This window comes from Chaetodon auriga, chromosome 24 (assembly GCF_051107435.1).
Source record: "Chaetodon auriga isolate fChaAug3 chromosome 24, fChaAug3.hap1, whole genome shotgun sequence".
In the NCBI taxonomy this organism is placed as follows: Eukaryota; Metazoa; Chordata; class Actinopteri; order Chaetodontiformes; family Chaetodontidae; genus Chaetodon; species Chaetodon auriga.
The window spans coordinates 278,082-304,865 of NC_135097.1; the positions used below are offsets into that span (position 1 = coordinate 278,082).

At 48.6% G+C, this 26,784-nt stretch overlaps 2 protein-coding genes across 12 annotated transcripts in view; one reads left to right on the plus strand and one right to left on the minus strand.

Annotated features, from left to right (window-relative positions):
- Positions 1-9,052, minus strand: hmgb2b (high mobility group box 2b). 4 transcript variants are annotated; one of them, XM_076725365.1, is made up of 6 exons: positions 8,912-9,052; positions 7,031-7,189; positions 4,538-4,689; positions 3,821-3,995; positions 3,026-3,412; positions 1-2,915 (listed from the first exon to the last, which is right to left on the minus strand). In XM_076725365.1, exons 2-5 carry the CDS (start codon positions 7,178-7,180, stop codon positions 3,284-3,286), a joined length of 606 nt encoding a protein of 201 aa, XP_076581480.1. In that variant the 5' UTR covers positions 7,181-7,189; positions 8,912-9,052; the 3' UTR covers positions 1-2,915; positions 3,026-3,283. The 4 variants fall into 4 exon arrangements, with proteins under 4 accessions (XP_076581480.1, XP_076581479.1, XP_076581481.1 ...); XM_076725364.1 differs by having other exon boundaries at positions 1-2,951; positions 3,024-3,412; XM_076725366.1 differs by having other exon boundaries at positions 1-2,877; positions 2,990-3,412.
- Positions 9,042-26,784, plus strand: part of ctc1 (CTS telomere maintenance complex component 1) — a 21,978-nt gene continuing 4,235 nt past the window's right edge. For 3 of the 8 annotated variants that reach the window (XR_013076654.1, XM_076725338.1, XM_076725339.1), the window contains exons 1-18: positions 9,471-10,668; positions 11,135-11,234; positions 11,731-11,824; positions 11,993-12,215; positions 14,333-14,595; positions 16,595-16,724; positions 18,278-18,580; positions 18,674-18,796; positions 19,635-19,864; positions 19,965-20,112; positions 23,538-23,752; positions 24,834-24,997; positions 25,138-25,252; positions 25,401-25,836; positions 25,911-26,000; positions 26,153-26,290; positions 26,406-26,452; positions 26,679-26,764. Coding sequence is in view for 3 of the 8 variants with exons in the window: in XM_076725338.1 (XP_076581453.1) it covers positions 10,618-10,668; positions 11,135-11,234; positions 11,731-11,824; positions 11,993-12,215; positions 14,333-14,595; positions 16,595-16,724; positions 18,278-18,580; positions 18,674-18,796; positions 19,635-19,864; positions 19,965-20,112; positions 23,538-23,752; positions 24,834-24,997; positions 25,138-25,252; positions 25,401-25,836; positions 25,911-26,000; positions 26,153-26,290; positions 26,406-26,452; positions 26,679-26,764 (2,956 nt within the window). In the remaining 5 variants the exon portion in view is untranslated. Of the gene's footprint in view, positions 10,669-11,097; positions 11,235-11,730; positions 11,825-11,992; positions 12,216-14,332; positions 14,596-16,594; positions 16,725-18,277; positions 18,581-18,673; positions 18,797-19,634; positions 19,865-19,964; positions 20,113-23,537; positions 23,753-24,833; positions 24,998-25,137; positions 25,253-25,400; positions 25,837-25,910; positions 26,001-26,152; positions 26,291-26,405; positions 26,453-26,678; positions 26,765-26,784 lie in introns of all 8 variants that reach the window. The other 5 variants (XR_013076650.1, XM_076725340.1, XR_013076651.1 and 2 more) reach the window with 4 other exon arrangements.

The window sequence follows — 26,784 nt, forward strand, 5'->3', positions numbered from 1 at the left end:
TGTTTTTCCCTCAGCTGGTTGTTTTATTATAAAAGTTGAAGTTTCTACTCTGACAGTGAACAAGAAACAGAACAAACTGCAATAAACCTTCAGTAAGAAAATAAAAAACAACATGATGATGAAGAGCAAGAGGAGGGGTCGGGTTTCCATGGTAACACACAGGAGTGATGGGGGGGTGCAGGGGTAACCATGGTAACAGTGTGGGGTGGGGGTTACTTCACTATCCTCTGGTGTCGGACAGTTCAACATCTGACGACCTCCAGCACACGCCACACGTGCACAGGCGCACGCACACACACACACACACACACACACACACACACACACACACACACACAGGTTACTGAAAGGCAACACACACACACACACACACACACACACACACACACACACACTCTCTGTGGTCCTGTGTGTGTGTTTCAGAGCAACATGCCTGTCTCTCTCTCTGCCCGTCTGTCTGTCTGCCTGTCTCTCTCTCTCTCTGTCTCTGTCTGTCTGTCAAGTTCAGCACACAGACGAACATCGATCGTGATTCGTCACCTGACCCTGACGGTTAATGAATAAATTGACTGCAGCCGTTCATTAGATTGGCTTTAAGGAGGTCACATGACCAGACTGAAGGTGTTTGTGTGGTCAGACAGGGTCTGAACCATCGCCAGGAGCCGGACTGACCTCCTTCCTCTCTCTTCAGTTCAGGTCTAACAGCAGTTTCACTCCATGAAGCAACAAACCTCAGACTGTGAGCCGCCTCCACGTTCAGCTGAAAACACCACCCTGTCGACAGACAGGCGCCAGCTGTTCAGCTTCACACGTAAATCCTTTTTACTAATCAGTTAATCATCTTGGGTATCAAACGTCAGGAATAAAAGAGAAAAATGTTCACGAGGCTGAAATGTGCGCTCTTCATCAGTAACCTGCTCTGTGACCTCAGGTCAGGTCGAGGTTTTGTTCAGTCCTCCGTGTGTCTCAAACCCCATCGAGAGCGTCCCTGGACCGCAGCCTTTCCTCTGCCTGACTTTGGGACTTGTTCAGATTTTGCTGATTTGGTCATTTGTCCCTGAGGCTGGTGTTTCTGCCCTGGGTGGAGGCCACGTAGTTAAATGCTTTGTGTTTATCATCATTACCTCCTTTGTTGAGCTGTAACATCCCATCATGCCCTGTGGCAGGTATCTAACATGTGAACAGCGCGGCATACGAGTGGCGCACACCAGGAGAGCGCTACAGGCCTGAACCAGGACTCACAAAACCAGTTTCTGTTGTCGTCTCACCTACTTACATCTCTCCAGAGTTAGAGGTGGAGATATTCTTCTCTGCACGGCTTTCACCTCCTCTCTCCTCATTCGATGAATGAAGGGTTTATTTCTACCAGTTACTGATGATTGTTGGGACATGAAAAGATCAAACTTTATTGATCCCCTGCCAGGAAATCAAGTTGTTACAGCGGCCAACAATGAACGATGAAAAGATGAACACTGAAGGTTTTGGTGACTTTTATTTTGTCTTTGAATGATGTGTTTTATGTTAAATGAGTGATTCTGTGAATGGAGTCTGGTGGCTTTGGTGAGAGCGATACAAGCTGTTTGTGGTTAAACTGAAAGGATCGACCTGTTCAGCTAAAGGTCTGCTCTGTAGGTCCTCTCCAGCATGTTATCACACACTGACTCCAACAGTCTGAGTGTGTTGGTGGTGAGAACAAACGCGTTCAGAGGACTGACGGCGTGGAGGGGTTCCCCTGCAGCCCGTTTCATGGCCGCCGGCTGCAACACTGGAGACACGTCTAAAGCTGTTGGTCTCGTAACGTTTAGGTGTGCAGAACTTTGAAAAGACACGTTCATGGTGAAGTAATGAACAAGCAGAACGTCTCTCGTCGTACTTTGCCCTCTTATGGACATAAAGCACAAACAGATAATCGAACCGTCTGGACCTATGTGCTTTCTTCAGAAGGAGTAATGGAGCGTTGTTTTTGGTTGATTTTGACAGCCTGACTTGAAGCCCACCTGACCCCTGAGGGGACGGACACCACAGATCAACACAGAGTGGTTCTGTGTGGTCAGCTTCATCCTGTGATGAAACATGTGATGGGGGAGGGGGGGGGGGGGGGGGTGTCTCTTCCAGGATGATCAACACAACTGAACACCTGTGGGAGACTTTGGACCGACATGTTAGACAGTGCTCTCCACCTCCACCAAATCACTTTTAGACTTGTAGACTAAAGCTGTTCTGGGGACACACGGTGGACGACACCTGAATCAACACACAGCTGCTTTTTCCAGTGTCTGTTATACCATCAGGGGTCTGCACAGGGTCTTTTATTTTGAAGAGTAACTGGATACTTTATGCCGTTCCTGTGTCTGACTTCCTGTCCGGTTCGACCCGCTCAGCTTCTGTCAAAAGACTCGTTTAATTTATGCGAGTGGCGTCACAACCAGAACGCGGCGCGGTGAATCCGGCCTGACCTCCGACCTGAACCAGCTGATATCACTGAGGCTACGTGGACACCTGAAATAAAGGTCACCTTTAACAGCTGACCAGCTGATGTTGATCAAGGACGAAGACGTCACAGGACATTTGACTGACAGCTCAGCAGGTATTTCACTTCTCATCTCTGAGCATGAAAATGCCAAACTGTGACAACTTCCTGTTTCCTGTAGGACCTCAAACATGAACACAAACGAGTTCCAATCATTTCTCCTCATCCCAAACTGGCAGAAGGTTTCAACAAGCTGTTACCCTGCAGACAGAAAACACCTGGACTCCCTGCTGTACACCTGAGCTCACCTTCACTCTTACCTGTCTGCCTCTTCTCCCCCTAAAAACAGCTGCAGCAGAAAGTGACACCTGTCATCATGGCAGTGAAGCTCACAGTATCACACACACCTGACCTCAGGCGTGACACACACCTGGAGGACACACACCTGACCTCAGGCGTGACACACACCTGGAGGACACACCTGACCTCGGGTGTGACACACACCTGGAGGACACACACCTGACCTCAGGCGTGACACACACCTGGAGGACACACCTGACCTCATGTGTTTTCACTCAGCTGTCACATCAAAGGTCTGTCATTTAGTTTGTGTTTCTGCTCCGCCTCCTGCCTCCTCTGTCCAATCAGCTATCGCAGACCCTCACCTTCAGTTAAACACTGTCTGACCTCTGAAACACACACACACACACACACACACACACACACACGCACACACACCTACCTGTCTCTCTCTCTCTCCCTCTCTCTCTAACACACTCTCAGTCTCTCTCATGCAGCTGCAGCTCTTCCTCTCTACTCGTCATCGTCGTCATCCTCATCTTCATCCTCTCCTTCATCATCTTCCTCTTCCTCTCCTCCCTGAGCTGAAGAGCCGGGGTTCCTGGCCGCATACGTGCCGCCGCCGCGGTACGCCACCATGTCCTATGAGACAGACAGGAAGCAGTTTGTCACACAGCCAACGGTCTTCTCCTCCATGACGCCGGGATGGGTTGTCCGTATGGTCGCCGTGGAAACGGCATCTTCCACATTGATTATCACTAAGGGTGAATTATTACAGGTTCTGGATATCAGACTGCACATGCTCAGTAGAGCTCCTGCTGCCTCCATAGACTGTACACTGAGTAAATACACCGATCAGTACATGTAGTACTGCATCTGTGAACACAACTATCAGTACATGTAGTACTGCATCTGTGAACACACCTATTAAGTTTACAAAGACCTCGGAGAGCACCTCAACAACAGACTGAAGTGGAAAACTAACATCAACGCTGTCTCTCTCTCTCTGTGTCCATCTCCCTCCGTGGCCCCCCCCCCCCCGTGTCTCACCCGGTCGTATTTCTCTCGTAGTTTCTGGGCCTTCTCCTCGTAGGGCAGTTTCTCAGACTGGGACAGTTTGCTCCACATCTCTCCCAGTTTCTTGGCACAGTCTCCTATAGACAGACCAGGATACTGCTGCTTCACACTGGGACGGTACTCACTGCAGAACACAAAGAACGCAGAGCTGCAGACGGACAGAGAGAGACAGGCGGGCAGACAGACAGACAGACAGACAGGCAGGTTAATGTTTGCGTGGCTCAGTGACATTTTAACAAATACATAAATATTACCATTAACATCCCAGTAACAACAGAAGCATTCAGTGAAACAATGGAACAATGGTCACCAGGTCTTTGGTTTGTCCACTCTGGGCTCTGTCTACTGTTTGGTTTGTCCACTCTGGGCTCTGTCTACTGTTTGGTTTGTCCACTCTGGGCTCTGTCTACTGTTTGGTTTGTCCACTCTGGGCTCTGTCTACTCTTTGGTTTGTCCATGCTGGGCTACTGTAGAAACATGGTGGACTCTGTGGAAGAAGACTTGCTCATTCTAAGGAAATAAAAGCAAATGAAAAAATAAAAATAAAACCATTTAATCGGGTGAGCAGCAGTGTCAGCCTGCGCTCTGTGCTGCCCTCTGGTGGCAGAGATCAGTCACAGCTGATGGCACTGCAGTCAGGTTTAACATCTGAGACTGGTTCCAGTTTTGTCAGGGGTCTTGCTGACTTACGGGGGTCTCTTGGGTGCATTGGGATCTTTCCTCTTGCGGCCCCTCTTTCCAAATCCCTTGGGCGGGACGTAGTCGCTCATCTCCCTGTTGTACCGCACTTTGTCAGCCTTCGCCATGTCCTCGAAACACTTCTTATCACCAGCAGACAGAGCCTGAAACCACAACAGACACAGTCAGCAGGTGACCTCTGACCCTCACTGACATCATCACCGACTGGTAGGGGATTACAGTGTGTGGGTGGTACGTTTCAGTCTGTTGTTTCTGACTATGAGTCGACATTAAACATGAACAAACTGCTGACAGGAAAAAAAGGGATGGATGGCGTGTTTGCAATGACTTTTTGCCTCATTAGTCAAAGTTCTGACTGTATTTGATGAATGCTGCCGTACTAGCGTCTAAATTATCTGTTAGTAAGGTCTCACCGCTCCTCTGAAGGCGTTTTCAAAATCCTCAAAAGTTCCCACAATCGCTTTGTCCACTGGAGGTCGAAGACATTTTATTTGACTTGTTCTTATTCTGTTTGTTCATTTTATTGTTGGTTATTATCCTTTATGTCCTCCTGTAAGTGATGCTGTACAAGCAAAGATCGCATCTTTCCACCATCTTTGTTTGGATGAGGAGCCACAGCTTGGAAGCTGGTTTCAAACTCTTTTTTAGTCATTAAACTCTGAGGCTGAGGCTGAGAGGAGCTAACGAGGACTCTGGTTCAGTTACAGTCTCTTCACAGTGTCAATGATTATCAGGCGATGCTTGGGCGCCATCTGGTGACACAAATACAAACAGCGTGGTGGCAGTTTGTACACATCATCTCAGGCCAACAGGGACAGCTTGAACGGACTTGTCATTGGTTACACATATGTAATATGACAGCAGATTACCACTTGAAACGGGGGGTTGGGGGATCTCGTGGCCCCCAGACTGGAGCCAGTGTAGTCCACCTTATAACATCCACATGGTGCAAACGGGGCAAAGGTTCAGCTGCGTCTAGTTCAGTCTATCAGTCTAGTTTTTACGAGCAGAATTAGCTTCAGTTATTATCTTTCTGGATGTTTGACCAGGAGGTATTTTATTGATCATATTAAACAGATGAGTCGGACTTGACATCCTGTAGAGTGATTTAAAATTCTGCTTCTTGTTGTTTCAAATGAACTGAATGCTAAACTAAAACTAAATACATCGCCCTGGTTATCTTGTAAAAAGCCTTTTTGTTTGAGAATCAGGTGGGTTCGCTCCAGTTCCAGCGACAGAGACAGACAAAAAAAACATAAAACCTTATGAATAATGATGTGCTGTGCCTGTAGATCCTGTGATACAACTGTATGAACATACAAATCAGCTACCTGTTATCTGGTGACACGATTCTCCTCCCTAACACCTGAAAATCAGTCTGCTGTGGCTTTTTAAATGTCCCGTCCCATCTAGGCTGTGATTGGTCAGTTAATGAAAAGTCAGCTGAACGTGTTTCAACAAAAAGAAATCTGATACCACTGAAGAGACGACAAGACAAACACAAACTCCTAAAAATCTTCAATGTCCTCTGTCTTAGATGATGGACGGAGTGATGGAGACAGTGATAGATGGATGATGAATATATGTTGGATGATCAACAGACTGACAGGTGGAGTGATAATAGATGGATGGAAGGATGATGGACACATAAAGTGATGGAGTAATATCGGGTGGATGGCTGAATAATGGACTGATAGAAAGAGGGTGGATGGAGAGACTGACAGATGGATGGAGAGGTGATGGACAGAATGATGGAGTGATGTGGCTGGTGATGGATAAAGTAATAATAATAAATTCTAATAGACTGAACGTTAATGAAAAGTTAAACTCGAGTGAGGGAACCAATCGACTTAAGAACAGTGATTTATTTTTAATTCATGAATGTTGTTTTCTATGTGGACGGTTTGGAAATGACAGTTTTCAACTTTCATTTCATTTGTGAAGGCTGCTGGTTTAAAGTCTCACGTTTGTACTGCACGCAGTTTATTCACGTCGGTCCAACTTATTAGATTATTACCATGTTTATGTGCAGTACAACAGTGAAATAAAACTCAGAAAACTGACTTATGCTGTGCATTGTTTTTGGAAACGTGACTGACGTTTTACCCTCTCTGGAAGTGCATGATTCATTGTCCTGTGGTGTAGTGTTAAAGAAGCAAAAATCACACTAAACGGTCCCATTGAATCACAATATTCAAGATCTGTTCTCTTCAAAGGTTCTAACCTGAAGAATAGTCGACCATCTGTTTTACTTCACTGTTCTGTCTGTTGTCCATTTGTCTTCCAGATAAACAGGTTTCTAAGCTCTTAACCTGGTTAAATAAAGGTGAAATGAAACAAAACAACACGACATCACCACACAAACTGTTTATTGTTCCTGTTGTATGTTTGTGAATCAGACATAAACTCTTCTGTTGGCTGTGGTTTCTGTAGCAGAAAATAACTTCAGTCGCTGAAGTCATGGCGACATGGCGTCTGTCTTACCTTCCATCTCTCTGAGCATTTCTTAGAGAACTCGGCGAAGTTGACCGACTGCTCTGGGTTCTTCTTCCGGTGTTCCTCTCTACACGTCTGGACGAAGAAGGCGTACGCCGAAGTCTTCCCCTTCGGCTTATTCACGTCTTTACGCATCATCCTGGCGGTCTGTCAGACACACACACACACACACAGAGACAGGTACATGTAATAGTGCACATATAATTAGACGCTTTGCCATCTGTCCTTCATTGTGTATTTTTCCAGTCATTTCTGTGCACACGTCCTCCAGGTTATGTTCCACGACCGGTATGTTGATCTACCATTTGACCAAAAAGCAGGTAAATGTTTGTTTGTTGAGGGCTAACTGGTCATCTTCATCATCACACTTACAGATGTTATCGGACAGATTAATCCTTTAGTCTGACCACGTCCACGTCCCCGTCCAGTCTCAAAGTACAAGCCGACGTCTTCGTAGAGCTCAAATTTTTCTTTTAGACTTAGACTGTTACTTTATTGACCCCAATTTGGGAAATTAATTTATAGTCACAGAAGACAAAGAAATGTAATAGTAAATGGTCATCATTTGTCCCATTTAGCAGACAAAATGATGAGCAGACAGATAATGGATGGCCAATCAATGAACAGTATTTAAGAACTGAACTGGTGGCATTATGTTTTAAATCACAGCTGAGCTTGACACACCAACTAAAAGCAGAGCAGAGGACAGATCAAAAATGCTGTCAAAGAAAATTACTTCCAATTCAATTTGGTCAAAATCAGAACATTTGACAGGCAACTGAGCAGAAAGGCTTTGATTACGTTTGGGTGGAATGACCCTTTAACCTACACGCCTCATTTTGATCAGAATCAACATTTCAACCGGTAAAGTGTTAAAATATATTTTATTAAAATTCATATTTGGACATATCGACACGTCAACTTTCTCTGTGTTTCATTAGAAAGTCATTCGTCAATTATCCGTTAAATGGTCAAATAACGGTCCATCAGCAGTCTAACGGTGACTGATTGTGAATAACAAAGAGAACAAAGTGGGGATCCATTTTCTCTGCCGGGGAGCTAGGAGGCCCACCGACCCGCACACCCTCGCTCGGTCTGTTGCTGTGCCGGGACATCCCGCCGGACCCCGGTTCCTCCACTCCGGCTGTGACTGGAAGTCTATGAGCCGCAGAGATGAGCGAAAACTAAAGCTAGCTGCGTCTTCTATGGGGATCTATTGACTGCTGCAGTGAGCCTAGCCGTGCTAACAGGCTAGCCCCGACAGAACAATGGGCCACCATTTGCTTCCCGCCCTCTGCAGAGCTAGCCGCCCCATCCCCCTCTGCTAGCGGCAGGCTAACTGGCCAGCAAGCAAGGAAAAAAGATGTTTAAACCACAGACACGCTGGAAACCACAACATATGACTTTCTGTTAATACGCGGAGGTTGTCTTTTAACCATAGCGCCGCTTCTACACCAATCGGGAGTGTTTGCAATGGAAATATGATGTCAGTACAACAGCTACGCATTTTCAACGAAGGGCCCCAGTTATACTCCGGAGAGGTCATCGTTGTATGGACGGGACAAGGCTATCTCCTGGCATTCATACACCATAATGGGCGTTTCGTGTTTACAACCACACGTACTGAACAGTCTCCCGAGTACACACACAGAAGGACACAGAAATGTGAGCACATCTCACAACCGTCACATTGTGTCCATTACAGCGGCCATTCTATTCTGTTTTCCCAGCCCCATTATTACAACCTTTTATTAGTGGATTCTGCACGTCAGAAAAAGGCACCCGGCAAATCAAAGCCAGCTCATTTTCACTGAAATTTAAGAAATCTAGCCCGCGTCCGGCAGTAAGAGGATGAACGGAGGTACTCACTCGTCACAGGGGCCGGCTACAGACAGAAGCAGACTTTGGATCGGTTTTCGGGTTTTTAAGATTCACGGTTTCTTGTCGTTGTTTGGTGGCTGAAGCAGCGACTGGAGACGTTGGTTCACTTTCAAACTGGGTCGAGCTCGAGCCCGGTACCGCCCCCCAGCAACGCCCCCGTTGGTCGTTCCTATACAGAGGGCGGGAGCACGGCCGGCCAAACCGGGCGGGGCTCCTGTGAATGCTCGCCTGTGATTGGCTTAGAGGACCGCAAGTCAAAGCTCATTGCTGCACGGCTCCGCCTTCTCAGCAACGCGAGCAGGGCGGGAACCCTACACTTCCAACAGGGTGGAGCTAGTGTTTCTTCATGCGTCTGATTGGTCGGAATTGGTGCATGTCATATCAACCAGCCAATCAATGAAGACGCGGAGGAGGAGCGACAGACAGCAGTGAGGGATGAAGATGAGGACTTAAAAATTTTTGGTTGTATTTGTGATTAAGTGGTGTGAAACATACGTATATAAAGAGAGAAACTTTAATGAGAGAAAAGTCAAATATACTTTTGTTATACACATCATATTTATCACATTTAACCAAAATACTGCATGTTTTTGGAGCTCTCATGTTGTCTGTCCCCGGCTGTGGGGCCATGTTCCTTCAGTTCGTCCCTCAGTTTGAGTTTTCATTGCAGACATGAAGGCTTGACTTTTCTGTCTTTCGTCTCCCCGCAGTCTTCACTTAGACATTTAGATTAAGAAACAGATTACATATTAAAGTATTCTTATGGTCCAGTGGACAGAATATTATTCTGTGAGTGTGAGGATTCAGAGAATACCTTCAGAACTGCAGTACAACACTGCAAACTGATCATTTTGACTAATAAGGCAGCCTTTTGGCTCAGCCTAAACTATCTGAAGATGTCCACAAAGACGGAAAAACGGCTCCTCTCCTGGTCCATCTGGTTTAGAAGTGAATTTAGTCCTGCTTGTGTGTTTCAGAGAGTTTATCGCTGATACAACACTGGATTATAAATGTAGATCCTCTCCACTCGTTTCTTTCTCGGGAAAATGTGTTTTTCTTCTGCTTCTGCTCTTTTTCAACAAGATGTTGTTTCTTCATCAGATATATTGGGATGTCTTTGTAGAACACTTTCACTACACTACAATAAAATACGGATACTACAGCTTTCATTTCACCCAGAAAGCAATGATTCTTTCAGTAAAGTGTGATTATTCAGGAATGTTCAGCAGTACATGACACGGTTTATTTACAGAGATTGTTCTCACATTTTTGTTCCACCAGCATGTTTGTGTCTAAAGATCAACTGACAGGGAAGGAAATGTTCTGGATGAAAGAAATTCAGACTTTAAACACAAGCTGTCTGTGTTTTGGATCAGTCATTTCTTTTGTGTGCTGAAGTCACAGAGAAACAAATCTTCATCTTCACACCTTTTCCTGGACTTTCCTCTTCATCACAGCCCTCCGCACAGCTTCAGTGCCGCTGCGTGGCGCCCAAAAGTCGTCCTGCAGTCACTGTAGACCTCGCTTTGAGCCTCTCCGGACACCGTAGTTCAACAGAAAGTGGTGTTTGAAGGCGCTTTGCGGGAGCGGGCTGTTTGGGCAGCTGAAAAACGACATATTTCATCTTTAACACAAGATAACAACAAATCCCAGCCGACAGTGATCCGGTTTAACGGTCGTTCTGGGCTGTGGACATGGCCTCCCTGCAGCTGTTCCTGGACCAGTTCAAATCCAGCGGCGAAGCCGTTAGTACAGTCTTTCACTGCACTTTGTGGCTTCGATGGCCGACACTCCCCGTGAAGTTTGTCATTTTATTAATGTTTAGCTTATGAGCGGCAGCAGAAACACGGCAGGAGCTGACCAAGTCTGTTCTACATGTAATCAGGTTTCCTGCTATAATCGGCTCACATGTGATCCATTCAGCTGTAACATATTAATATAAAAACTACAGTAAATTGATAAAGTGACACGCGGTGCCTGTAATAAATGTGTACGATGTTTTTTTCTGATGATAAATTGTTGACTGGGGAATTCGGCTTATTAATTACAACTATCCAGCTCGTTATTTCATTTAAAAGTAAACTGTGTTGAGATCAGTGCCACTGCGTGCCGTTAAATAAATGTCCTCTTGTTGCTGAATGTACTTCCGGTGACGGTTCGTGTCTCTGCTGCAGCTTCACTTCAATAAACGGGTGAATGTTCCTCCTGCAGGAGCACATGTGGCTGAAGGAGGTTTTCAGCTTCATCAAAGAACATATTGAACCTGTACTACTTGGTCCCGCCTCTCCTGTTGCTGAGGACTCCTTGATAGGTGAGTCGGCCAATCAGCTTCTAGAGTGTAGGAAGTTGGAAGAGCTGTTTAAAGGTGATGGACGCTGTGTGAGAAAAGAAGGAAGGTTTCCTCTGATATTTAGTGGGCTGCCCTTTGTGAAGTATTTAGTGTATTTGTGGTGTGTAGCATCGGTGTAGATCTGCTGTGGCAGGAGGCTTCGGACGACAGGATGTAGAAGACAGAAGACATCTTTGACAGCACAGTTCAGCAACAGCACACGTAAAGAAATGAACGAATTCTGTGTGTTTAAAGAGCAGAACACTGTTCTGTCCTCACCTCCAGTGTGTTCACCCTGCAGCAGGTTCAGCCATCATTCAAAATGTGGCTGACTGACTGAGCACTGCGGGTCCAGGTCTAGGTCCTGGACCGGGGCCTGGGCCGGGGCCTGGACCGGAGCTGGGTCCTGGACCAGGGGTGCCTGTGTGCTGCAGTGTGTGAGGCTCACCTCTCTGGATGTTTAATGTTGTCGTCTCAGGTGGAGGTGTGTGTTCTGATCAGCTGAGTGTGTGTGTGGTGAAGAAGATACAGGAGAGCATGTCTGTCACACACACTCTACCTGTGAGCTACAGGTAAGACGACATCCTACCTGTGATTCATTATTCACACTGTTATTATCAGTGACTTCTGGAGCAGAACAGTTTCTGTACTTCGTCGTCTGCCTCTGTACTTCGTGTACTCATGTATGTATTTATGATGTTTTTATTTTGACCTCTGACCTCTCCTGACCCTGTCATCAGGCTGGTGTCTGTCTTGGAGCTGCTCTCCCGACAGCACCTGGCTTGTGTCAGTAACCTGTCCTGGAGCACCAATCAGCAGCGAGCATGGGCGAAAGAGGCGGAGCTTTCTTTGCCGGGTCATCAGGCTCTCCCCCGGGTCAACCTCCTGCTGATTGGCTGTCTGAGAGTGGGCCGGGGCGGAGAGTGGAGGTTGACGGACGCCAGCGGCAGCGTCAGGTGTGAGGTGAGTCTGATACCTGTGTCGTGATGCGTTCAGGATCTGAAGGGATCAGAGGAGAAGGTGACCCTGATGGTGTGATGCAGCGTTAATGCTGGAATGGTCTCATATATTAACTGCTTCTAGTTTTCTTCTGCATGGAGGTTTTCAGGGGCTCAGGACGTTAACCTGACATGAAGCTGACAGCGTTTTAAATCAGAAACCAGCCTCATCTTCCTGGTTCTTCCTGGTTCTTCCTGGTTCTTCCTGCTCACACAGACGTCACTTTACTTTCTGTTTGCTGAATGAACTCACATGTTGTTATTAAAGAGCTGAGACACCTGATATGTATGTTGAACAGGTATCTTAAAAGCCGACAGTCACAACAGTCCTAAAGTTTTTATGTGAGGACATCTGACCTGCTTTCATTTACTGATGAAGACCGTGATGTGTGGCTGAAAGCTCTCACAGTAAATCAAGAGTAGCTGATTTCTGTGTTTATATCTGTCTGGAAGCATTGAGTCCCTGAAGCCGGCCCCCCAAGCTATCCCTCAAAGGTTCCTGGGAGCATGACGTAGGCACTGAGATCTGCGACGGCCAGTGGAAAACCATCTGCATCTGGTTTGGTGAACTCCTCATCTGTGGGTGCCAGACTTGGCCGTAGATTCACGTCACTGTAGAGTTCTTAAAGCCCAGCTGATCATAAACCTGAATGTTCTGGACTCACCTGAAGATGAACAACGTTTGGTCCACTGCCTCTGGATCAGCACGAATATAGACCTGAACCCCCGACTGCTCTGTTTGTTCTCCCCCACCTCTAAATGTGCCAGCTGTGCTCTCACCACCCTGTTCTCCAGGCGCTCCATCCTCCTGTGGCTGTGTGGCTGGTCTGTTGTTGGTCTGTTGTCGGTCTGTTGTTGGTCTGTTGTCAGTCTTTTGTCGGTCTGTTGTCAGTCTGTTGTTGGTCTGTTGGAGTCTGTTGTTGGTCTGTGTTTGGTCTGTTGTAAGTCTGTTGTTGGTCTGTTGTCAGTCTGTTGTTGTCTGTTGTCAGTCTGTTGTTGGTCTGTGTTTGGTCTGTTGTCAGTCTGTTGTTGGTCTGTTGTCAGTCTGTTGTTGGTCTGTTGTCAGTCTGTTGTTGTCTGTTGTCAGTCTGTTGTCAGTCTGTTGTTGGTCTGTGTTTGGTCTGTTGTCAGTCTGTTGTCGGTCTGTTGTCAGTCTGTTGTTGGTCTGTTGTCAGTCTGTTGTTGGTCTGTGTTTGGTCTGTTGTCAGTCTGTTGTCGGTCTGTTGTCGGTCTGTTGTCGGTCTGTCAGTCTGTTGTCGGCCTATTGTTGGTCTGTTGTCAGTCTGTTGTCGGTCTGTTGTCTGTCTGTTGTTTATTAAACTGGACTCCTTCACCTGGACGGTGACCTCGGACACAGTCAGTCTTTAAGTGATCTGCCTCAACAGAACCTGAACCTCCGGTCAGAGACGATGATAACGATGATCAGCTGTCTGAAACCTTAAACTAATGCAGGTCTGGATTCATGTCTGACCGTGTCCCCTAATGAAGGAGGATGTAGCTCCAGTTTCTGGACAAACTTTGCTGATTGAGAATCAGAATCAGAAAAAGCTTTATTGCCAAGAATGCTTTTACACATACGAGGAATTTTTTCTGGTGAGATTGGTGCATGACACCAATTATCTGTGATTAACACCAACAGACTCATCAGTTTTCTGATGGCTGTTCTCAGCACCAGCACTGTGAAACAGACCAAACATGGACCAGAATCCAAAGTGGTCTCTGGTTTCTGAGCCTTCATCTTTTAGTCTGTTGAAGGTCTGCCGTCAGACTTCAAGTGTCCACGTAGAAAAATGGCTGAAGGTTCAACATGAAGCGTCCAGTTTGTCCAGCTGTGGTCACACGGCTCAGGGACGGACGGACGGATGTCTCTGCAGACAGACCGATCAGCCGAGTGTCATTCGTAGAGAACATCGTCAGGTGAAGAACCTTCACTGGAGCATGTTGCATGTATCTGCAGCATCAGTTACCATGGAGACCAGGCCAGGTTAAAAGACAGACGTCTACCTGCGAACTCATGAATCTCGTTTTGTTGTACAGCTCCCTGCAGCACCGGTCTGTTTGTCTGTCTGTCTCTGTCCACAGTGCCTGTCTCCCTCTCCTCTGTGGCTCAATCGTTTCGTCTTCCTGCCTCACTGGAACTACATCCATCACGGTGCCCCGGGGCAGGACCAGGACCAGGACCAGGACCAGGACCAGGACGAGGCCGGAGGTCATGTGGAGCTGATTGGTGTTCCTGTTCTGCTGTGTCCCGGTCCTGAGCAGGGATTGGCTGCTGTTCCTGAAGGAGGGGCGGAGCTTAGCAGAGCAGTTGGAGTCAGAGAGGCTGCTGGTTTACTCCACAACAGGTGGGTCACCTGACCTCCACACCTGTCAGCAAAGTCACCGCTTTGAGTTGAAGTAGGTCAGTTTATAAGAACTGTAGCACTGAATCATGATGAAAAGGGTTCTTCATGATGGGGGACAGTAGCTCTCTGGGGTTGGTCCGTGATGTAGCCTCGGTAGCTAGCTGTCTAGCTAACACTGTGTTGGAGGTGGAGAAGGTGGACACGTCGTGGTCGAACCAGAGCTGTCAGAGAGGGCGTGATGAGTCGCACATATTCACGTTCTCCATAGATGACATGCTTCACGGAACATGCCAACGTCACAACTGACCAATGGGTGAACCGGGATGAGTGGGCGGGCCTCGTGAACGTGATGCTGTGAGTGAATCTCTCTGATGTGAAGGACTGATCACAGCTGTGTTTGGAGTGATTTTAATCAATCTTTGATTTGAGAATCCAAACTGTCGCCATGGAAACACTGCAGTAACGCAGATGATCCTCCATCTTCTCTGTAACGTGTTGCTTCTCGTGGTCCTGAACGTTGATCACCGTCTATGGAAATGTAATAACAGTGATAATGAAGAGACACCTGTGATGTTTTTGTCGTCTTGTTCAGGCTGGAGGCTCTTCCTGTTTCACCTGCTGAGGCAGCGTGTGGATAATAACTCAGTTTGAAGTTAAACAGACTTCAGACGGGACCACCTCGATGGATTCAGGCTGTAGAACTGACACAGTGTTCTTTGGGGGACGTGCCCCCGGACCCCCTCGTCCACGGTTTCCTTTTTCCAACCATGTTCTCGCCTTTTCTGCCCTGAACCTGTTTGATGAACTCAGGAGGGAACAAAGAACATAAATAGAAAATAAAGTCCAAAATGTCCCGTATCAGTACAGTAAATGGTGACCTGAACGTGTGAGCAGAGCTGTGGAACGATGGAACGCAGCAGTCAAATCTAGAAACATAGATGTGGAAATGACAGCAGTGCAGACGGTCAGCAAAGGAGCAGCTTCGCCGTCTTTACACTGCTTCTGTTAGGGAGTGAGTGAGCGAGTGAATAAGGGAGGGAGTGAGTGAATGATTGAGTGAGTGAATGAGGGAGGGAGCGAGTGAGCGAGTGAGGGAGCGAGGGAGGGAGCGAGTGAGTGAGTGAGGGAGCGAGGGAGGGAGCGAGTGAGTGAGAGAGGGAGTGAATGAGTGAGTGAGTGAGCGAGTGAGGGAGGGAGTGAATGAGTGAATGAGGGAGCGAGGGAGGGAGCGAGTGAGTGAGCGAGGGAGCAAGTGAGGGAGTGAGGGAGCGAGTGAGTGAGAGAGGGAGCAAGTGAGGGAGTGAGGGAGCGAGTGAGTGAGAGAGGGAGTGAGTGAATGATTGAGTGAGTGAATGAGGGAGGGAGCGAGTGAGGGAGCGAGTGAGGGAGCGAGGGAGGGAGCGAGTGAGTGAGAGAGGGAGTGAATGAGGGAGCGAGGGAGGGAGCGAGTGAGTGAGCGAGTGAGTGAGCGAGGGAGCAAGTGAGGGAGCGAGGGAGCAAGCGAGTGAGTGAGGGAGTGAGGGAGCGAGTGAGTGAGGAGCGAGTGAGTGAATGAGGGAGGGAGCGAGTGAGTGAGGGAGCGAGTGAATAAGTGAGTGAGTGATGATCAGAAGAAATCATGAACAAATATTAAAACCACGAGCTGCAAAGTGTCTCCACACGTCAAACTCGGCGCTGACCTTCGTTTCCCAGCAGCAGGTAGATGTGGAATTGACAGCAGTGCAGACGGTCAGCGAAGGAGCAGCTTCACCGTCTTTTCGCTGCTTCTCATTGGTCGAGCAGTTCACAGACGGTGCTGCTGTGTTTGCTCGTTTGTGTATTTCAGCCAGCAGATGAGGAAGTGTGTTCTCATTGGTTCAGAGTCTGTCTGGCTGTTTCTTTAGTTCTGGATCAGTCGCAGTGGTCAGGTATTCTGCCGCTGTCCACTGTGTCCAGTAGTTTTCTGTCTGTCCTCTGATCACTTGGTTTAGTCCAGTCTCTCTTTCTGTCCGTCCCTCAGGACTCGTGGACAGCGCCTGTCTGTCCGTGGTCAGGTGGGTTCAGTCTGCCCTCTGCTGGTTGTGGCAGGAACAGCCTTCTTCTGCTTCTCGCTGACAGACGCCTCTCACAGTCTACCTGTCCTGGTGAAGGTAGGAAACGCTGTCACTAAGTGTGATGTCACTTCCTGGTTGTTCTTTCTTCTAATCTTCAGATCGATCATCTGTCGGTCACAGTTACCGGACTGAGGTGTTAAAGGTGTGACATGTCAGAACTGGCCACCTGTTGAATTCACTCAGACAAACAGGGCGCAGCACATGACCACAGGCCCGCTAACAGCTGTTGACAGCGGTTTGGACCGCTGGGTGGACGCGGCCCGGGGGAAGGCCAGAACCAGGTGAGTGGGCAACAGAACGGGGACCAGCAGCCTCCAGAGAGCGGCCTGGATCTGGACCGAATGCAGCCTCAGAGTCTGATGGACGTCAGTTCATAGTATGGGGGAGATTTACGGCAGCTCCGACCGAGACTCTCACTGCGGGGGCGATGAAGACGTGGAAGGCCGGGACAGGAGAGCTGCAGGAGGAGCCAGAGGGAGGTCCGCCATTAGTCGGTCACAGAAGACATCGAGAACCCAGATCAATACTTTAGGCCTTTCTCAATATGCGTTCTTCTCTGTTCTTGTGTTCTTGTGTTCTTGAGAAACGTCATCAGTCTCAGTCCAAGAACTGTTCCAATTCAAAAGTCTGCGTCTCGCCAAGTACAGTCAAATACCCGGATGTGTTCCTGCCCCTCCCATTTTATCGAGGATGCATCGGGTGGTGACTTGTGTGGACTTGGGGCAGCCACGTATCCCAGAATGCATTTCATAGCAACGATCGCGGAGGAGAGGACTCACAACTGTAAAGTTACAAGTCTCGAAATACTACTGTTTTAGTAGTACGGAATGTGGTTTTAAGATTATTTTATAACTTCAAATCTGTGGTCGATTCATCACGATAGCGCGTAGTTTAAAATTTGCTCCAAAGTTTTCGGAGATAACCGGCAGACGAGCTGAGATGGTGACGTCATCAAGTACGCTGCCGTCCCTATTGCAGAATGACCGTCCTGCGTCCTCCCGTCCTGGAGAGACTGTACTCCCAGGTCGAACTTGCTAAGTCCGAACTGCCAAGTTCGTAAGTCCGAACTTGGCGTACTTGGTATTGAGAAACGACCTTTGATTCTCACCAGCCACTGGAGCTTAAGGTGGACGTCATCAGAACACCATCAGAACGTCCCCACGAGGACAGAAGACCAGGAGGACGAGCAGAAACTCATCAGGGTCCCACCAAGACCTGGATGAGGGAGAGTCTTCACAGACAGAGCTGGTGGATGTCAACAAATCAGACGGAGAGAGAACAAGTTCTGACCTGAACGTCCTTGAACGTGCTCCAGATGACTAGTATTGATCAGCTGATCAGTCATATAACAGATAGTAAACCTGTCTCTGTCTTTCTGTCTGTCTGTCTGTTTGTCTCTGTCTTTGTCTTTCTGTCTGTCTGTCTCTCTCTCACTCTGTCTTTGTCTTTCTGTCTGTCTGTCTCTCTCTCTCTCTCTCTGTCTTTGTCTTTCTGTCTGTCTGTCTCTCTCTGTCTTTGTCTTTCTGTCTGTCTGTCTCTCTCTCTCTCTCTCGCTGTCTCTATCTGTCTGTCTCTCTGTCTGTCTGTAGGACAGCAGCAGGTTGTGGTGGACTCAGTGTGTGTGTGTTGGTCAGACTGTGTGTGTGACAGCGTTGCGCGTGTGCGTCCTACGAGGCTGGAGAGGAAACAACATCCTGTGTGTGACTGACCAGTCTGAAATACACACAAACTACACACACACACTTGAACACACACACACTGACTCACAGTTGGACCCGCCCTCACCACACATGATGTCACACATTGATGACGACTGCGAAGAGGCAGAGACTGAGCTAGACACCGTCCAATCAGCTGTCAGGATGAAACGGTCCAAAGTCATCAGTTACCAGGTAAGATACAGAGAATGCTGAGCTCTGATTGGCTGTGAAATGTTAACTGTTAATGTTACCTAGGTCGTAAGCCCCACCTCTCTCCTCTGATAGGGTACTGTGACTGATGTGGTGAGCGAGGGGGCGGGGCTATATGTGATTGACAGGAAGGTGGGTCTGTGCCTGGCCTATCAGCCGAGTCTGAGGAGGACACTGAGAGCAGGAGACTCTGTGGAGGTAAGTCCCAGTACAGGTGAGCCATAGTACAGGTGAGTGACAGTACAGGTGAGCCATAGTACAGGTGAGTGACACCACAGGTGAGCCATAGTACAGGTGAGTGACAGTGAAGGTTGTATCTGAGCGAGTGCGTGAGTGAGGGAGTGAGAGAGTGAGGGAGTGAGGGAGCAAGCGAGTGAGGGAGTGGCTGAGTGAGGGAGTGAGTGAGTGAGCGAGTGAGTGAGTGAGCGAGTGAGGAAGCAAGGGAGCGAGTGAGTGAGTGAGCAAGTGAGGGACTGAGTGAGTGAGTGAGGGAGTGAATAAGTGAGTGATGATCACAAGAAATCATTAACAAATATTAAAACCATGAGCTGCAAAGTGTCTCCACACACGTCAAGATCATCACGTTTGCAGCGCGGCATCCTGTGAGAAGCTTGTATCTCCAAAAAGAAAAACAGGCTGTTTTCAGCTTTGTGACGATGATTTTCAGCTGATCCAAGAGGCTTTTTAAAGAGTTCACTGAGCTGAAGAAGACATGAAGGAACTCTTCATCCTTCAGTTCAGCTCAAACACTCAGCGTCAACACATCTGGACATACAAGCTTTTCACTGGACAGGAAACTGAAACGCTGTAATCTGACTGGTGACTAAAGCTGTCAGACTCATGTAGTGGAGCGCTGACCTCCACTGACCTCTGAGGTGAGGTGGAGGAGAAGCTGTATTGCCTGCATCAGAGCCTTGACATCACGTCCTCCTTCAGCTGCGCGGGGAGTCTTCACACTGGTGTGGAGTCTTCATCAGACGGACTCCTCGTGGCTCAAACTGTGACCATAAAGGTTCATTGAATTTTCTCGCCGCAGCTCCATCACGTCCACTTCCTGTACCGGCCCTGTCCTGACTTTCCTCCCAGCATGCTTTGCACCTGTCTGCGCTCCACCCTCAGGGTCACTGCCTTCAGCAGGGTGGGGGGGTCGTCACCTGACTCCGGCTGCCCCGGCGATGGAGCGTTACCAAGGTTACTGCTGGAGAAGAACGTGGATGTGTCCTCGTACCTGTGGACCTGTCACCTGAGCTCACAGCTCACACACAGGTGAGGAGTGTGTGGAGCAAAGATGGAGGAAGATACAACAACATAAAGGATTGAAGACCTGTCTGTCTGTCTGTCTGTCTGTCCGTCCATCTGTCTCCAGTCTGCTTCCCAGTGTATTAAAGGACCAGTGTGTGTGTCTGCTGTCCTGGAAGCTAATGGAGTATGTGTGGAGACGAGGAGGACAAAGAGGAAGGAGGGATATCTACTCAGAGATGTTGGACAAGCCTCACACCTGTCCTCTGACACAGGTAGATACGCTTTTCAACTTCAGCTGGTTTACAGTGTAGACCTGTGGTGTCTCTGTGTCTCTGTAGTACAGTGTTGACCTGTGGTGTCTCTGTGTCTCTGTGTCTCTGTAGTACAGTGTTGACCTGCAGTGTCTCTGTGTCTCTGCAGTACAGTGTTGACCTGTGGTGTCTCTGTGTCTCTGTGTCCCTGTAGTACAGTGTTGACCTGTGGTGTCTCTGTGTCTTTGTGTCTCTGTAGTACAGTGTTGACCTGTGGTGTCTCTGTGTCTTTGTGTCTCTGTAGTACAGTGTTGACCTGTGGTGTCTCTGTGTCTCTGTGTCTCTGTAGTACAGTGTTGACCTGTGGTGTCTCTGTGTCTCTGTGTCTCTGTAGTACAGTGTTGACCTGTGGTGTCTCTGTGTCTTTGTGTCTCTGTAGTACAGTGTTGACCTGCAGCGTCTCTGTGTCTCTGTAGTACAGTGTTGACCTGCAGTGTCTCTGTGTCCCTGTAGTACAGTGTTGACCTGTGGTGTCTCTGTGTCTTTGTGTCTCTGTAGTACAGTGTTGACCTGCAGCGTCTCTGTGTCTCTGTAGTACAGTGTTGACCTGCAGTGTCTCTGTGTCTCTGCAGTACAGTGTTGACCTGTGGTGTCTCTGTGTCTCTGTGTCCCTGTAGTACAGTGTTGACCTGTGGTGTCTCTGTGTCTTTGTGTCTCTGTGTCCCTGTAGTACAGTGTTGACCTGTGGTGTCTCTGTGTCTCTGTGTCCCTGTAGTACAGTGTTGACCTGTGGTGTCTCTGTGTCTTTGTGTCTCTGTAGTACAGTGTTGACCTGTGGTGTCTCTGTGTCTCTGTAGTACAGTGTTGACCTGTGGTGTCTCTGTGTCTTTGTGTCTCTGTAGTACAGTGTTGACCTGCAGCGTCTCTGTGTCTCTGTAGTACAGTGTTGACCTGCAGTGTCTCTGTGTCCCTGTAGTACAGTGTTGACCTGTGGTGTCTCTGTGTCTTTGTGTCTCTGTAGTACAGTGTTGACCTGCAGCGTCTCTGTGTCTCTGTAGTACAGTGTTGACCTGCAGTGTCTCTGTGTCTCTGCAGTACAGTGTTGACCTGTGGTGTCTCTGTGTCTCTGTGTCCCTGTAGTACAGTGTTGACCTTTGGTGTCTCTGTGTCTTTGTGTCTCTGTGTCCCTGTAGTACAGTGTTGACCTGTGGTGTCTCTGTGTCTCTGTGTCTCTGTGTCCCTGTTGTACAGTGTTGACCTGCAGTGTCTCTGTGTCATTGTGTCTCTGTAGTACAGTGTTGACCTGTGGTGTCTCTGTGTCTCTGTAGTACAGTGTTGACCTGCGGTGTCTCTGTGTCTCTGTGTCCCTGTAGTACAGTGTTGACCTGTGGTGTCTCTGTGTCTTTGTGTCTCTGTAGTACAGTGTTGACCTGCAGTGTCTCTGTAGTACAGTGTTGACCTGCAGTGTCTCTGTGTCCCTGTAGTACAGTGTTGACCTGTGGTGTCTCTGTGTCTCTGTAGTACAGTGTTGACCTGCGGTGTCTCTGTGTCTCTGTGTCCCTGTAGTACAGTGTTGACCTGTGGTGTCTCTGTGTCTTTGTGTCTCTGTAGTACAGTGTTGACCTGCAGTGTCTCTGTGTCCCTGTAGTACAGTGTTGACCTGTGGTGTCTCTGTGTCTTTGTGTCTCTGTAGTACAGTGTTGACCTGCAGTGTCTCTGTGTCCCTGTAGTACAGTGTTGACCTGTGGTGTCTCTGTGTCTCTGTGTCTCTGTAGTACAGTGTTGACCTGTAGTGTCTCTGTGTCCCTGTAGTACAGTGTTGACCTGTGGTGTCTCTGTGTCTCTGTAGTACAGTGTTGACCTGTGGTGTCTCTGTGTCTTTGTGTCTCTGTAGTACAGTGTTGACCTGTGGTGTCTCTGTGTCTTTGTGTCTCTGTAGTACAGTGTTGACCTGTGGTGTCTCTGTGTCTTTGTGTCTCTGTAGTACAGTGTTGACCTGTGGTGTCTCTGTGTCTCTGTAGTACAGTGTTGACCTGTGGTGTCTCTGTGTCTTTGTGTCTCTGTAGTACAGTGTTGACCTGTGGTGTCTCTGTGTCTTTGTGTCTCTGTAGTACAGTGTTGACCTGTGGTGTCTCTGTGTCTCTGTGTCCCTGTAGTACAGTGTTGACCTGTGGTGTCTCTGTGTCTCTGTAGTACAGTGTTGACCTGCGGTGTCTCTGTGTCTCTGTAGTACAGTGTTGACCTGCGGTGTCTCTGTGTCTCTGTGTCCCTGTAGTACAGTGTTGACCTGCAGTGTCTCTGTGTCTCTGTAGTACAGTGTTGACCTGCAGTGTCTCTGTGTCCCTGTAGTACAGTGTTGACCTGCGGTGTCTCTGTGTCTCTGTGTCCCTGTAGTACAGTGTTGACCTGCAGTGTCTCTGTGTCTCTGTAGTACAGTGTTGACCTGCAGTGTCTCTGTGTCCCTGTAGTACAGTGTTGACCTGTGGTGTCTCTGTGTCTTTGTGTCTCTGTAGTACAGTGTTGACCTGCAGTGTCTCTGTGTCCCTGTAGTACAGTGTTGACCTGTGGTGTCTCTGTGTCTTTGTGTCTCTGTAGTACAGTGTTGACCTGTGGTGTCTCTGTGTCTTTGTGTCTCTGTAGTACAGTGTTGACCTGTGGTGTCTCTGTGTCTCTGTAGTACAGTGTTGACCTGCAGTGTCTCTGTGTCCCTGTAGTACAGTGTTGACCTGTGGTGTTGACCTGACCTGTGGTGTCTCAGTGTCTCTGTAGTACAGTGTTGACCTGTGGTGTCTCTGTGTCTTTGTGTCTCTGTAGTACAGTGTTGACCTGTGGTGTCTCTGTGTCTTTGTGTCTCTGTAGTACAGTGTTGACCTGTGGTGTCTCTGTGTCTCTGTGTCCCTGTAGTACAGTGTTGACCTGTGGTGTCTCTGTGTCTCTGTAGTACAGTGTTGACCTGCGGTGTCTCTGTGTCTCTGTGTCCCTGTAGTACAGTGTTGACCTGCAGTGTCTCTGTGTCTCTGTAGTACAGTGTTGACCTGCAGTGTCTCTGTGTCCCTGTAGTACAGTGTTGACCTGTGGTGTCTCTGTGTCTTTGTGTCTCTGTAGTACAGTGTTGACCTGCAGTGTCTCTGTGTCCCTGTAGTACAGTGTTGACCTGTGGTGTCTCTGTGTCTTTGTGTCTCTGTAGTACAGTGTTGACCTGTGGTGTCTCTGTGTCTTTGTGTCTCTGTAGTACAGTGTTGACCTGCGGTGTCTCTGTGTCTCTGTAGTACAGTGTTGACCTGTGGTGTCTCTGTAGTACAGTGTTGACCTGTGGTGTCTCTGTGTCCCTGTAGTACAGTGTTGACCTGTAGTGTCTCTGTGTCTCTGTAGTACAGTGTTGACCTGTAGTGTCTCTGTGTCTCTGTAGTACAGTGTTGACCTGTAGTGTCTCTGTGTCTCTGTAGTACAGTGTCGACCCTGCAGTGCATCAGTACATCAGTGTGTCAGAGCTCAGTCTGTCCCTGCAGTTGGACTGCTGGTCTTCGGTCTCTCTGAGCTCTCTGCTGCCTCCTGGTGGATCCAGTCTGACCAGTTCTCAGATCAACACAGCACTGGCCTGGTCCTGCAGGACTCTGACCTCCGACCCCCAGAACAGCCCCCAGACTGGAGACAGACTCAGGTAAACTGTGACCTTTGTCCCAACTGTCCCCACAAACCCTCCAGAGAAGATGAGAAAGAGAATGTCGAGTGTTTTGATTGAGCTGACGATTAACACACACACGCACGCACGCACGCGCGCACACACACACACACACACACACACAGTGACACACACACACACACACACACACACACACACACACACACACACACTCTCTCTCTCTCTCTTCATGCTGAGGTCAGCGCTCAGTCCAAACCATGAGGACGTTTCAGGCTGCAGGTTTGTTGACAGCCAACCTGACGAGTGTGAGGACCTGAAGCCGTTCTTCAGTGTTGATTTCAACCTTTTTTTCAATGTTGAGAGATGAGATGTTCGTCCATGATGATGATGGTGATGATGATGATGATGCTGCTGCTTCTTCACACCCAAACTCTTTACTTGACCCGCCCAGTTGGTCACATATGATCAGAGTCATGACTGCTGTCCAACAGAGGGACGCTGAAGACAGACAGTTATTGATCACTTTGTGCAGGCTGCTGCATGAAGTCATGGGTGGAGTCGGAGTCTCTGGAGGCGGAGTCAGACAGCAGGACGCTGTCCCACCCGCTCTAAGACTCACTGGACGAGCTGAGGACTTCACTCAGTGGAGGACTCGGTCATAGTATTAGTAGTAGTACTGTGGTATTCTGTGATGTGGTGTACACTGAAGATATTTATTGATCCACTAAACACATTTCAGGTTGTTTACATGCTTGATTTATACTGTGGTGTACTTCATGTATTTGTGTATTTCTTACATATTTTACCTTCTTACTTCCTTTCTATGTTTCTTACTGCTGGGAGCAACTGCAGACCCAGTGTCCATTCTGATGATGATGAGGATGATGATTGTGATGATGATCATGATCATCATCATGAGGATGATGATGATGATGATAATGATGATGATGATGATGAGGATGATGATGATGATGATGATGATGAGGAGTGTGTCTGCTTAGAGCTACATAACAGTGTGTTATTGATGATGTTTATTGGACAGGAGGTGATCGATAAGGACGGTCATGCTGTGTCATGTCCCCCTCTTGCTGTGTGACAGGCAGCGCCCCCTGCTGCTGGTCGGCGTGTTGGAGCTTCCGTCGCACACGTCTGAACACGCTCTGTGGCTGAGAGACGGGACGGGAGCTGTGACCTGCGTCATCACCCAGACCAGCGAGGAAGAGGAGGGAGCGCAGAGGGCGGCCTTCAACACCGCCTGGATCGGTACAACACACACACACACACACACACACACACACACACACACACACACACAAGGGTCAAAGGTCATCGTCTAGCCTAAAGACTGCAGATGAAGTGTGTGTGTGTGTGTGTGTGTGTGTGTTTTTATGTGTGTCTTGCAGGTTGTTTGGTGTGTGTCCAGCAGTTCACCATGGTAACAGAGAGATTCATCCAATCAGAATTCCCCTCCTACCAACACCTGGACCAGGACAAGTACATCACACACAAACACTGCAGGTACGCACGCACACACACACACACACACACACACACACACACACACACACACACACGCAAAATAGAAAACTGAACCTGTGTGTGTCTGTGTCTGTGTGTGTGTCTGTGTGTGTGTGTGTGTGTGTGTCTGTGTGTGTGTGTCTGACAGAGTCTACCTGCAGTTTTCTCTGGACCACCTTCACATCCTGAGTCCGTCTGTTACCATGGTTACACACCTGCGACAGAGAGGGGAGGAGTCAGGAAGTGATGTCACAGGGAGGAAAGAGACGGAGGGAGGTCAGACTGCAGGGAGGAAGAGAGCAAGAGAGGAGGAAGAACCAGACTCCTCCCACTCTGCCTCCCTCTCCGTCTCCATGACGACTGGCCCTGTGGGCGGCAGCTGTGTCTCCATGGTGATCCGGGTGGAGCACAAAGAGGGCGTGGCCTGGAGGAATATCGGGGGGACGTTAAATCAAGGGGAGGCGGGGCTGATTCTGTGCTTCTCTGTCAGAGCTGCTGTGATTGGTCCAGTGGTCCGCTGGGGGTGGGACCCAAAGAACAGACCAATGACAGACAGAGAGACGGACATAGAGAAAGACAGCAAGGTGAGGACTTAAAACCACCTCAGGACATGCACCTGTGTTCAGGATGTCAGCAGGTCACCTGTCTGTGTCTGCAGGTGGTCCTGGTGTTCTCAGGTGTGTCAGCTCGCTGGTTTCCTCTCCTACAGCCTGGATCTTTCTACAGACTCGTCGCTGCCGGCACACAGGTGACTACACCACCTGTCATGATGTCGCTCTCACCTGTACCTGCTGGTTCAGGTGACGCCGGCAGTCTAACACAGTAACAGCTGAATCAACACAAAGTGAACCTTCTAACCGTCGTTATTTGTTGATTGGTCTGTATGTGTCTGTCCATCAGGATCCCAGTGTTCTGATTGGTTGTGGTCTTTCTGGGCGGAGCAGGGTGGAGCTCCACTCTGATTCCACCCTTCAGGTCCAGTCTGATTGGAGGTTCCACACTCTGACCCGCCCACTGCTGCTGTACACCTACAGACAGGTGAGACCCACACCTACAGACAGGTGAGACACACACCTACAGACAGGTAAACAGCATGAAATAACCCCTCCCCCCTGCTCTCTCTGTCTCTCTCTCTCTCCCTCTGTGTCATCAGACTCACTCGCCCACCGTCCTGACGCTGTCGGAGGTGTTGGACTGCAGGTAAACTGATTGTTGGTCAGTCATTGGTCAGCAGGTTTCTGCTTTGCTCTGTCAGTCTGAATGATGTCATTTCATAGATGTGTGTGTTGTGTCAGGTACAAACACCTCACCTTTCACAGACAGTGGCTTCATTAGCACGATTATTATCCTCCCACACACACCTGTCTGATACACACCTGTCTGTGCGTGCGTGCGTGCGTGCGTGCGTGCGTGTGTGTGTGTTCAGGTCTGAGTTGGTGTGTTTTCAGGCTCTGGTGTCTGACAGGATCAGTCTAAACGTCAGAACGAGTGACTCTACGGACACACACACAGGTACACACACACACACACAC

Bases quoted from the DNA above. Each gene is read 5' to 3' on its own strand.
- hmgb2b (XM_076725365.1), bottom strand. From the start codon at position 7,180: ATGATGCGTAAAGACGTGAATAAGCCGAAGGGGAAGACTTCGGCGTAC. The intron at 4,690-7,030 runs GTAAGACAGACG...TTGTGGTTTCAG, and splicing joins AATGCTCAGAGAGATGGAAG to GCTCTGTCTGCTGGTGATAA. The intron at 3,413-3,820 runs GTGAGACACGGG...TCTGTCTCATAG, and splicing joins TACGAGAGAAATACGACCGG to GACATGGTGGCGTACCGCGG.